Source organism: Ranitomeya variabilis, chromosome 1, assembly GCF_051348905.1.
Source record: "Ranitomeya variabilis isolate aRanVar5 chromosome 1, aRanVar5.hap1, whole genome shotgun sequence".
NCBI classification, from domain to species: Eukaryota; Metazoa; Chordata; class Amphibia; order Anura; family Dendrobatidae; genus Ranitomeya; species Ranitomeya variabilis.
This window is the reverse complement of record NC_135232.1, coordinates 296,870,731-296,884,031: the sequence shown is the minus strand read 5'-3', so window position 1 is coordinate 296,884,031 and position 13,301 is coordinate 296,870,731. Positions and strand designations below refer to the sequence as shown.

Here is a 13,301-nt window from a genome sequence, read left to right as displayed (position 1 = left end):
AGGGTTTGGGCTGAGTTAAACCTCACAGTGAAGACAAAGCAGCAACAAGTGCTCCGCACTTCTGGGAACTCCTTTGAAATAGCTGGAATGCCATTTCAGGTGACTATAAGATAAAGCTGCTAAGGCGATGTAAATCTGTCATTAGAATAAAAGAGGAATACTTTTAGGAATCCAAGGATTAGCACAAAGCTTGGTTTGTTTTATACATATTTACTTTTTGTTTTCAACTGGCGTTTCTTTATGGCCGTGCAAGGAACAAGGCAAACCATTGCATGATTAGGTGTGTTTAAACTTCTGAATATGTTATGTAATTTTATTTCTATAAATAATACTCAAATGAAATGGATCAAAGCATATCTTTTGTTTTTGTTTGCACATGTAGTGAACCCAACAACTTACATAATTTTCCTCAGCCAAAATTGCCACAAAACACTTAGGAATTCACCCTTTCACCCCTTTCACCCCTACACACTGATCTGCTATGGCCTTCACCACAGAAGCCCTCAGGCTGCATCAATAGAGTAGTTACTGGCCAGTGGCACTAGTTAAAAGAAGAGGTATCAGCGAACTAAGTTAGAATCAAAGTGACAGGGACAATAGGAGAATGGTGAGACAACATATAGTCAAAAGAAAAACTGAGGTCCAGTTCATGGGTCAAGCTGAGACATAAGACTAAAGGATACTGAAATTTCCGAGGAATCAAGTCCAGAAAGGTATCCAGGAGGCTAGGCAGTAGAGCTAACAAAGAACAAGTATCTGGATCAGAACACTTAGGCCGTGACTCCTCAAGACCAGTGATCTTCACGCTGATCTTGATGAAAGGGCAGATTGGAGTGCATGGCTCCTGATTCATTAAGAGGCATATATGTATGACAAGTGGCGTGTGCCTCCGTTTGCGCTTTGCCACAAATCTTACTCCAGTGACTACTGAAGTAACATTTATGTATACAATGCTTCCATTCATGAATATTTTGATGAGAGGTGGTTGCAGCGCCCTCTGTACCGCCTCTGCTACTCCCACTTAGCTGGAACTAGGTAAAAATCGCATGAGAATGCAAAAGTCTAAAAACTTTTGCTCAGCCCGAGTTGCACCCAAATTTTGCAACTTTTCATAGCTTTATACGTCAGAATTCTGGTGTAAAAGCTTTGATGAATTGTGCCTAAAATATCAATCCAATAATATTTGCACCAAAGCAGTACACATTACATTAAGCCGCAAAGGACTGGTGTCACATAGGGATTTGAATCAGATCCCTGCACTATTGGTATTGCCTACAAATTCTGTACCTTACAGCTTATGCAACCAACCGAGGGGCAGTGATCCAGGGCAGTGAAATGCACATAAACTGATAAATAACCAGCACAAGAGAACGTGCAGTATTAAGTTACTCACAAATTAATTAAAAAACATAATGCTTTATTGAATTTCTGTTAACTTGACATATACAATTTGAAAGCACACAGACAAAAAATCGTATTGGTAGGTAAGCCAACAAAATTTCGCACACAATATACAGCCATTCCCTGGGGGGACATTTATCGCAATATGGGTGAGCACTATTTACAATTTACAATTTATGCATGACAGGGTAGATGAGTCATTGCCATCTCACCCTTTTTACTTTATATGTATTAGGATCCACAGTGTTTTGTGCAATATTTATTCATTTATTTATAGGCTGTTTACTAACATTCGCTGTGATTACATTGTGGTTCATGCCCATCCCAGGTCTTTTTTGGCTACCATCTAGGTTTTTCATCCTTGTTGTTTATTGTGTCATATGCATGTCTTTTTTTTGGATATATTTTATTAATAAGACCTTTTTGATAATTTTTTAGAATGTTGTATAACACTGTTTTTTGGCTAGATAGTCATGATCAAAAGTGTCAGCACCCTTGAATTTGTTCCAAAAAATGAAGTATTTCTCCCAGAACATTATTGCAATTACACAGGTTTTGTTGTACATGTTTATTTCCTTTGTGTGTATTGAAACAACACGAAAAAACTGAGAAAAAAATTGGACATAATTTCACACAAAACCCCAAAATGGGCTTAACAAATTTGTTGGCACTTTTTCAAAATTGTGGGTGAACAACTTTGTTTCAAGCATGTGATGATTGTTCAAACTTACCTTTGGCAAGTAACAGGTGAGAGCAATTTGAAAATCACACCTGAAACCAGATAAAAAGGGGAGAAGTTGACTCAATCTTTGCATTGTGTGTGCCACACTATGCATGTAGAACAGAAAGAGGAGAAGAGAACTGTCTGAGGAATTGGCAACTAAAATCGTTGAAAAATATCAACAATTTCAAGGTTACGAGTCTATCTCCAGATATCTTGATGTTCTTTAGTCCATGGTACGCAACATGTTCAAGAAGTTTACAACCCACAGCTAATCTCCCTGGATGTGAAAGGTAGAGAAAAATTGATAATAGGTTGCAACACATGATATCAAGTTTCAAAGAAATGTAAGCTGTGCTGCGGGATCAGTGTCAATGCAAACTGTTTGTCGACTTTTGATTAAAATGAATCGCTATGGCAAGAGACTCAGGAGGACCCCACTGCTGACACAGACAAAAAAAACTAGATGCAGCTTGCCTAAATGTATGTGAGTAAGCCAAAATCCTTCTGGGAAAGCATCTTGTGGACAGATGAGACCAAGATAGAGCTTTTTGGTAAAACACATCATGCATGGTGGCTCAGTGGTTAGCACTGCAGCCTTGCAGCGCTGGGGTCTTGGGTTCAAATCCCACCAAGGACAACATCTGCAAGGAGTTTGTATGTTCTCCCAGTGTTCACATGTGTTTCCTCCAGGTTCTCTGGTATCCTCCCACATTCCAAAAACATACTGATAGGTATTCAAGATTGTGAGCCCCAATGGGGACAGCACCAATAATGTTTGTAAAGCGCTGTGGAATTAATGGCGCTATATAAGTGAGTAAAATAAATAAATAAAAAATTCTACTGTTTACCGAAAATGGAATGAGGCTTACAAAGAAAAGAACACAGTACCTACATATGGTGGAGGTTCAAAGTTGTTTTGGGGTTATTTTGCTGGCTATGACAAGGCATTATAAAATCTGAAGACTACCAAAGGATTTTGGGTCACAATGTAGTGTTCAGTGTCAAAAGGCTGGGTTTTCATCATGTAGAAAAGCCGCAGAGACACCATCACGTGTTTCTCAACGCAAGCAATGAATAGCCAGGTCTTTCACCAGGAAGGAACAACCACGGGAAGGGCAGCATCCAATAAAGGAAAACCACCTATGCCAAAACATGGTATCTATCCACAGACAGCTGTTTCGGGGTATTTGCCCCTCATCAGTGTGGAGTAGGAAACTGGCTATTAGGAGCAGTGCCTAGTGAAAAGGCTATAAAGACCTGGCTATTTATTGCTTGCATTGAGAAACACGTGATGATGTCTCCGCGGCTTTTCTACCAGCATTTGCATATTTCCCATAAGGGATGGAGGCAGTGTTCTGGATCACTGCGTTGATTGGATCAACGCGGTGTTGGATGTTTTGATCTCCCCGAGGTCATTCATCCTTATGTTTATTGCCTTTTCATCATGGGTCACAGGTCTTCCAGCAGGACAATGACCCCAAACATACTTCAAGTAGCTCCCAGAAATGGATGGAAACAAAGCACTGGAGAGTTCTGAAGTGACCCGAAATGAGTCCAGATCTAAATCCCATTGAACACCTGTATATAGCTCTTAACCCCTTTCTGACCTCGGACGGGATAGTATGTCCGAGGTCAGATCCCCTGCTTTGATGTGGGCTCCGGCGGTGAGCCCACATTAAAGCCACGAAATGTCAGCTGTTTTGAACAGCTGACATGTGCGTGCAATAGCGGCGAGTGGAATTGCAATCCACCCGCCGCTATTAACTAGTTAAATGCCGCTGTCAAATGCTGACAGCGGCATTTAACTACCGCTTCCGGACTCGCGGCCGGAAATGCGCTCATCGCCGACCCCCGTCACATGATCGGAGGTCAGCGATGCATCAGGATAGTAACCATAGAGGTCCTTGAGACCTCTATGGTTACTGATGCTGGCTTGCTGTGAGCGCCACCCTGTGGTCGGCGCTCATAGCAGCCTGTAATTAAGCTGCATAGGAGCGATCTGATGATCGCTGCTATGCAGCAGTGCCGATCAGGCTATGCCAGCTTCTAGCCTCCCATGGAGGCTATTAAAGCATGGCAAAAGTAAAAAAAATGTTTAAAAAAATATGAAATAAATAAAAAAAATAAAAGTTTGAATCACCCCCCTTTCACCCCATTCAAAATAAAACAATAAAAATAAAATCAAATATATACATATTTGGTATCGCCGCGTTCAGAATCGCCCGATCAATAAAAAAAGGATTAACCTGATTGCTAAATAGCGTAGCAAGAAAAAAATTCAAAGCGCCAAAATTACATTTTTTTGGTCACTGCGACATTGCATTAAAATGCAATAACGGGCGATCAAAAGAACGTGTCTGCACCAAAATGCCATCATTAATAACGCCAGCTCATCACGCAAAAAATAAGCCCTCACCCAACCCCAGATCACAAAAAATGGAGACGCTACGGGTATCAGAAAATAGTGCATTTTTTTTTAGCAAAGTTTGGAATTTTTTTTCATCACTTAGATTAAAAAAAACCTAGACATGTTTGATGTTTATGAACTCGTAATGACCTGAAGAATCATAATGGCAGCTCAGTCTTAGCATTTAGTGAACCTAGCAAAAAAGCCAAACAAAAAACACGCATGGGATTGAACTTTTTTTGCAATTTCACCGCATTTGGAATTTTTTTCCCATTTTCTAGTACACAACATGGTAAAAACAATGATGTTGTTCAAAAGTACAACTCATCCTGCAAAAAATAAGCCCTCACATGGCCATATTGATGGAAGAAAAAAAAAGTTATGGCTCTGGGAAGGAGGGGAGCGAAAAACGAACACGGAAAAACGGAAAATCCCAAGGTCATGAAAGGATTAAAATTGCTGTTGGGAGAACGCACCCTTCAAATATGAGATACCTGGAGCAGTTTACAAAAAAGAGTGGTCCAAAATTCCGGTTGAGAGGTGTATGAAGCTTGCTGATGGTTATAGGAAGCAACTGATTGCAGTTATTTATTCCAAAGGGTGTGCAACTAAATATTAAGTTGAGGGTGCCAACAATTATGTCCAGCCCATTTTTGGGGTCTTGTGTGAAATAATGTCTATTTTTCCCTGTTGTATTTGTGTTGTTCCAATACACACAAAGGAAATTAACATGTGTATAACAAAAGATGAGTAATTACAATCATTTTCTGGGAGAAATACATAATTTTATGAAACAATTTCAAGGGTGCCAACACTTTCAGCTATGACTGTAGCTCCAAGAATAAAGGATCTCTCAAATAGGAAAGTAAATAATAAGGCACAAGATATATATCAGAAAATAAAATCATAATAGAGGGAGCAACAAACCAGTGTGAATGATAAAGTAGTAAAGTATGAAAGGGACTCACCCACCAAACACACCTAAGCAAGATTGGAAACAGGTAAGTTCATCACAGTATGGCTAGGTCCGAGAGAATCGGGTCGATTATGCAAATCACACTCTGAACAAACTCCGATCAGAGTTTGATCAGAGTGTGATCATAGTGTGATCTGAATCTCTTGGATGAGAAGATGGAGAAAAAAATGTCTTCATATTCTCCATTGTATCAGTCAGCGGAAATATCGGATCAAACTTGTGCATGCAGCAATTTTTTGTCATCAGTCTAAGAAAAAATATCTGACATGAGTACTGCCCCATAGAATAACTTCTATCCCAATGTTTTGTTGGATAGCATTTTGACCGAAATTACGGCTATACCCACGGGTCCTATACCATGATTATAGAGTGGATTTTCTTGAAGTCTTATGAAAATTTACTGATAAGGTTGCCTGATCAAAGACTGATCAACTTTTTTCTAAGTCAATGGAATCTGTCAGCATTGGTTGAAATCCAATTGAAAATTCATATGTCATATAACTGTGCTGGCTCAACTGTAAGTGAAAGTCTTGATTCTAGACTGCATTGTATTTATTTGTTATGTGTTTACTTTTACATTGAGCTTGCTTTGTAATTTGAATGAATGCCCCATTCTTATCTATTATAGCCAGAGGAGAAGCAGAAGGCATCTGCAGGGTTTGAACAGCTCCAATCTGCTATGGAGGTTTTGGGATTCACGGTCAGTGAACAGAAGGCCATTTGGCATGTTCTAGCTGGTATCTATCACCTTGGAGCAGCAGGTGCATGTAAAGGTAAGACACAGAAAATATAGCCTTGGAAGTCTTTTTCTAGTCTTTTCTACCAAATGACATAATTCTACTCTCGCCATCATTTGCTATCGTAATTATATTATGTGTTAGTGACTTTTGTTGTATTACTATGATTTTGTGTTAGACTACACTATATTACACCTTGCACTGTATTATTACAAAACCAAACGGCCTCATGTATCAAAACTGTCTCAGAGGAACGTAGGTCTTGTTACCAAAGAAACCAATCCAGCTGCTTCAGAATTTAATTTCATATTTCATTTAATGCAGTGCAACAGAAAAAAAGGAAATATAGACTGCAGCAAGGCCACATTTCTCAGAGTTTTGATACTTGAGGTGCAGAATTCCGCCATTGTATCATGTTAAGAAAGTGAAAAATCAGCTGCACTCCAATGGTTGAAAGTTTTGCAACTATGGAGTTTCTTTATTTATATATACAAAAACATCACCAGGTGCTTATTTGGAGGAATATAGGTGGCGGAACATTCAAGTCGGGTTAACGTTTCGACCAAAACTGGTCTTTGTCAAAACCTCACTTATGCCAAAGAAGTAAAGGGGAGAAGAGGGAGCCAATTTCCCATAGGGCAGCTCCCACCAGGCAGACACGCTTCCACATATCTCCGCCGGAGCTGCCCTATGGGAAATTGGCTCCCTCTGGTGATGTTTTTGTATATATAAATAAAGAAACTCCATAGTTTGCAAAACTTTCAACCATTGGAGTGCGGCTGATTTTTCACTTTCTTGGACTGTTCGTTCATGCCTGCACCAACCAAGCAACAGTGTGCACATCTTCTTCCTGGACTTGACATTGTATCATGTTAAACATCAGAAAGACTTGACCTGTTGATCTGTTTCTCTCTCCATGCCCTCTGTGCCACTCTGTAACACTGTAACCCTATTTACAGACATACGTTTTGTATTTTATGTTACTGACACGACTAGGGTTGAGCGACTTTTATTTTTATAGGATCGGGTCGGGTTTCACGAAACCCGACTTTCTCAAAAGTCGGGGTCGGGGTCGGCCGAAACACGAAACCCAATGCAGTGCAATGGGATACTATGGTTCCCAGGGTCTGAAGGAGAGGAAACTCTCCTTCAGGCCCTGGGATCCATATTAATGTGTAAAATAAAGAATCATAATAAAAAATATTGATATCCTCACCCTCGGACGCGCCCTGGTACTAAACGGCAGCCTTCCTTCCTAAGGATGAGCGCGTGAATGACCTGCGGTGACGTCGCGGCTTGTGATTGGTCGCGAGCGGTCACATGGGCGGTCACGCGACCAATCACAAGCCGCGACGATTGAGTACCCAATAGGAATATACTCACCATCGGACGCGCCCTGCTTCTTTCCGGCAGCCTTCCTTCCTAAGAATGAGCGCGTGAAGGACCTTAGATGACGTCGTGGCTTGTGATTGGTCGCGTGACCGCCCATGTGACCGCTCGCGACCAATCACAAGCCGTGACGTCACCGCAGGTCATTCACGCGCTCATCCTTAGGAAGGAAGGCTGCCGTTTAGTACCAGGGCGCGTCCGAGGGTGAGTATATCAATATTTTTTATTTTGATTCTTTATTTAACACTTAAATATGGATTCCGATACCGATTCCCGATATCGCAAACTTATCGGAACTCGGTATCGGAATTCTGATACCAGATTCAGAAGATCGCCGACCTCATGGCCGGCCCCACACTGGGGTCGGGTCGGTTTCATGAAACCCGACTTTGCCAAAAGTCGGCGACTTCTGAAAATGGCCGACCCGTTTCGCTCAACCCTAGACACGACACATTCAACAAAAGTTTGACTTAATGGTTTGTTAACGGAGCGTTACTTATAATATTAAGCTGTTTGTGTTTGTATTAATGTGCTTGGAACTGTATCTTTGGGTTTTAGCAGTTCAGGTATATGAATAGTAATTGACAAGACAGTGAAAGGTGCAAGGGAACAAATGTGGTGTTCTAATAGTAAATATATTTCAGATTTATTTGAAAACTAAAATTGATTGCATTTTTTATTTATTTTACGTCAAAATCTTTGTCCATACTCGTAAATCCCTTAGATTTGCGAGACTGATGCAAATTTTAGCTTCTCACAAAGTTTGCTGCTTCAGTTTTTATGGTGGCAGTTTGTATTAACCCATTCCCAACATTTGACATACATGTACATTAGGATCGGAAAGGTCCCGCATTATAATGTACATGTTTTTCATGGTGATTATGCGGGCACGTTCTGGCTCTCATAGACTTACATTGAGTTGTGACTTCCAGATTACTTCAGAAAACACTAGAGTGTTACTACAGGTTACAAACTGCTGGAAACTGTGAGAAGCTGTGCCACGTGTGGGTAGAGTTGAAGAAAAAGCTGTATACATAGCCAAGTGAATCGACCACTATACACCTACTTTGGGAACGTGTAGAAGAGACCCGAGATCAGATTTTGGTCGATACATGTTTGAATTTTGTCGAGAGCATGCCCAGAATTATTCAGGCAGTGTTGAAAGCCAAAGGTGGATTTACAAAATGCTAACAATAATAAAAAAATTTAGATTTGTAGTAGCAATGTAGTGAAATGACAAAAATCTGCATAATTAATCATATGATAAATATTTGCAAGTCAAATTTATGTATGAGAAAGCCAAGATGATTGTCTATAAAATGATGGTAGTCTCAAGCTCAAAGCAGGGGTGAATGGTGAGAAATAGAGCATGAAAATCAAAAGTTCAAAACATTGTTACCCTTTTGCTCATAATAATACTAGGGTCAGGGACATTAGTTTAGCAGCACCAGCTTCAGTTCTGCAATAATAAAACCCAGCTGCTTTAAAACATGACATACTATGAGGAGACAAAAACCACAGCAGAAAAAAATGCACTCAAAAACACAATGAAAAAATGCAAGTAACCTAATTTTGCTTATTGGTTCAGAAATGCTGCAGAAAATTTACAGTATCAAAAATGAATGATAATATGGGACCTTAGCCGAAGTCACACCGTTGTACAGTACTGTATATTCTCTCTGTGAGAGAATCGATTCAATTATGTTAATAACACTCTACTCAGAGTTTGAGCTGGGTGTCAACTTTTTTTGATCTGTTTCTCTTGCATGAGAAAATTGGAGCACAGGTGTGGAGTGTTGGGGGTTGAGCTCCTGCCTCTGCACAGGGGGAATCTCGATCCATCTCCGCTGCGGTCTCCCATTCTTCTCCAGCCGCAGTGGGGTCTGCTCAGCGGAGACATCGGTCCCAGCGTCTAGCTAAGGGTCCCTTTCCACTTGCGAGATAAAAAACGGTCCGTAATCTGGACCGAAAAAACGGATGGAACGTATGCGATTTTCATGCGAGTGTCATGCGAGTACAATGCGATTTTTAATCGCATCATCCGTTTTTTATAATCGCATCATCCGTATGACATCCGTATTACTGTCCGATTTGTACGCATCGGTGTCCTTTGAAAAGCCGGCAATTCAGCGCGGTGTACAGTAAAATCACACTGACAGGTTAGAATAGAGTAGATATATACACATAGAATAGGTATATATACATATATATATGTCAGTGAGACACCTATATATGTATATTTATATTTAATGCAGCGCTAGATAGCATAACAGCCGCTAATTCAATTGCCGGCTTTTAATTTCTCCTTCACAAACCCGACATGATATGAGACATGGTTTACATACAGTAAACCATCTCATATCCCCTTTTTTTTGCATATTCCACACTACTAATGTTAGTAGTGTGTACGTGCAAAATTTGGGTGCTGTAGCTATTAAATGTAAGGGTTAACTCGCGGAAAAAATTGGCGTGGGCTCCCGCGCAATTTTCTCCACCAGAGCGGTAAAGCCAGTGACTGAGGGCAGATATTAATAGCCAGGAGAGGGTCCATGGTTATTGGCCCCCCCATGGCTAAAAACATCTGCCCCCAGCCACCCCAGAAAAGGCACATCTGGAAGATGCGCCTATTCTGGCACTTGGCCACTCTCTTCCCACTCCCTGTAGCGGTGGGATATGGGGTAATGAAGGGTTAATGCCACCTTGCTATTGTAAGGTGACATTAAGCCAGATTAATAATGGAGAGGCGTCAATTATGACACCTATCCATTATTAATCCAATTGTAGGAAAGGGTTAAAAAACACACACACACATGATTTAAAAGTAGTTTAATGAAATAAAGACAGCGGTTGTTGTAATAATTTATTGCTCTCTCAATCCATCAGGAACACCCTCGCTTGGCAACATAATAAACGCACAAGATACATACCCTCAGATGTCAGATCACGTCCCACGATGTAATCCATCTGAAGGGGTTAACTAATATTACAGGCAGGAGCCCTGCTAAATGCAGCTGTGCTCGTGCCTGTAATTCCCCGGCGAATGAATGAAATGTAGGTCGTTGACCTACATTTCCTTCAGTCGCGGTGATGCGCCCCCTGGTGGATGTCCTCATATGACCTGGAGCGTGGGAAAAAGTTCCCAGGCTGCAGTTTATGAGAACATCCACCAGAGGGCGCCTCACCGCGAATCAATGTAAGTACAGATCCTGCTTTCCTTTCAGCACCCGGGGGATTACAGGCACCAGTGAATGGTTTATCGCAGCTCGTGCCTGTAATATTAGTTAACCCCTTCAGATGGATTACCTCGTGGGACATGATCGGACATCAGAAGGTATGTATCTTGTGCGGTTATTATTTTGCCAAGCGAGGGTTTCCTGATGGATTGAGAGAACAATAAATTATTACAACAACCGCTGTGTTTATTTCATTAAACTATTTTTAAATCATGTGTGTGTGTTTTTTAACCCTTTCCTACAATTGGATTAATAATGGATAGGTGTCATAATTGACGCCTCTCCATTATTAATCTGGCTTAATGTCACCTTCCAATAGCAAGGTGGCATTAACCCTTCATTACCCCATATCCCACCGCTACAGGGAGTGGGAAGAGAGTGGCCAAGTGCCAGAATAGGCGCATCTTCCAGATGTGCCTTTTCTGGGGTGGCTGGGGGCAGATGTTTTTAGCCACGGGGGGGCCAATAACCATGGACCCTCTCCTGGCTATTAATATCTGCCCTCAGTCACTGGCTTTACCGCTCTGGCGGAGAAAATTGCGCGGGAGCCCACGCCAATTTTTTCCGCCATTTAACCCTTTATTTCAGCAGCTACAGCGCGGAAATTTTGCACATACACACTACTAACATTAGTAATGTGGAATATGCAAAAAAAAGGGGATATGAGATGGTTTACTGTATGTAAACCATGTCTCATATCCTGTCGGGTTTGTGCAGGAGAAATGAGAAGCCGGCAATTGAATTAGCGGCTTTAATGCTATCTAGTGCTGCATTAAATATAAATATACATATATAGATGTCTCACTGACATATATATATGTATATAGACACATTCTATGTGTATATATCTAGTCTATTCTAACCTGTCAGTGTGATTTTACTGTACACCGCGCTGAATTACCGGCTTTTCAAAGGACACCGGTGCGTAAAAATCGGACAGAACTCGCATGGTGCGAGTGCTGTGCGATTTTTTTCTCGCACCCATTGACTTGCATTGGCGAGTCTCGTCCGAGAATCGCAGCAATACGCAGCATGCTGCGATTTTTTTCTCAGCCGATCCAGATTTTTCTCAGTCCGATTTCGGCTGAGAAAAAAATCGCAAATCAAAAGACACCTATTAACTAACATTGGTCCGAGTGCAATCCGATTTTTTATCGGATTGCACGCGTCCGTTTTCCTCGCAAGTGGAAAGGGACCCTAAGGCTGATACTGGATGACTGGTTACTACTGCCCTTCCAGGCTCTGTCCTTGTAGCCAGCAATGTTCAGCAGCAAGCAGGTCTTTCTGGGACTAAGTCCTGCTTTTCACATACTGAGCATGCCCACGGGACGACCTCCCATTGGAGATCGGGGGTCACATGCCCAGGTCCTGTTGCAGCTCCTATTGGTCCATCTGGAAGGTCTTGTAGCACTGCCGCTATAAAAGGTTCGCATGGCCGCTCGACCATGCGCCAGTGTACACTTGAGAACGTGTGTGTGTTGATGAGAGAAAGTCGCTCTTTAATTATCCCCTCCCTTGTGTTTGACTGCTTTGCAAAAGGTGGATGATTGCTATCTAGCGCCCGACTTGTTATCAGTAGGGTTGAGCGAAACGGATCGTTCATTTTCAAAAGTCGCCGACTTTTGGCAAAGTCGGGTTTCGTGAAACCCGACCCGACTCCAGTGTGGGATTGGCCACGTGGTCGGCGATCTTGGCGCCAAAGTCGCATTTTGTATGACGCCTTCCCCGCCATTTTTTCAGCCAATTAAGGAGTGTGGGCAGCGCGATGACATAGGTTCCGGCCTGGTTTCTGCAGCGTCATAGAGCCATATTACCGTTTGGGCTGCAGTGATTTCCGCAGTCAAACACAACACATGCTTTGCACGGAGGGGAGAGAGAGAGAGAGAGACTAAATAATCCACATTGACTTGCATTGGGTCTCGTGAGAGAGACTAAATAATCCACATTGACTTGCATTGGGTCTCGTGTTCCGGTCCGGAACCCGACTTTACAGCAGAATCGGCCGATTTCACGCGATCTGACTTTCGAGAAGGTCAGGTTTCACAAAACCCAACTCGACCCTAAAAAAGCTAAAGTCACTCAACCCTAGTTATCAGCACTAGAACACATGAAGCAGCGTCTATTTGCTGTGACCGCCGGAGCGGCGCCATGCGCTATCACAGTGCTTTCCTAACCCAAGTTTGGGTGGTTAGTGGCGTCCGCCAGTACGGCACCTCACACACTCTGGTGCATCTTAATTATTATTTCTGTTACTCTGACACCCCAGTTGCGGTTTTGAGCACAAGAGGTCTAGTTGTACTCTATCCTGCTTCTTGGGGTAGAGTTCTGTGACTCCTTGCTTGCGCTCTTTGTGCGGTACCGCGGCCCTGTGACGCAACGGGGTTCGCTTTCTTCATACTGGGTGAAGTTAACCTGTGTGTGAATCCATATTGTA

General features: G+C 42.0%; 1 protein-coding gene across 1 annotated transcript in view; it reads left to right on the top strand.

The window, feature by feature from the left end:
- Positions 1–13,301, top strand: part of MYO18B (myosin XVIIIB) — a 1,084,067-nt gene that overhangs the window by 185,731 nt on the left and 885,035 nt on the right. Inside the window, exon 13 of the mRNA XM_077295498.1 lies at positions 6,137–6,281. Within this exon, the coding sequence (XP_077151613.1) occupies positions 6,137–6,281 (145 nt within the window). The remainder of the gene's footprint in view (positions 1–6,136; positions 6,282–13,301) is intronic.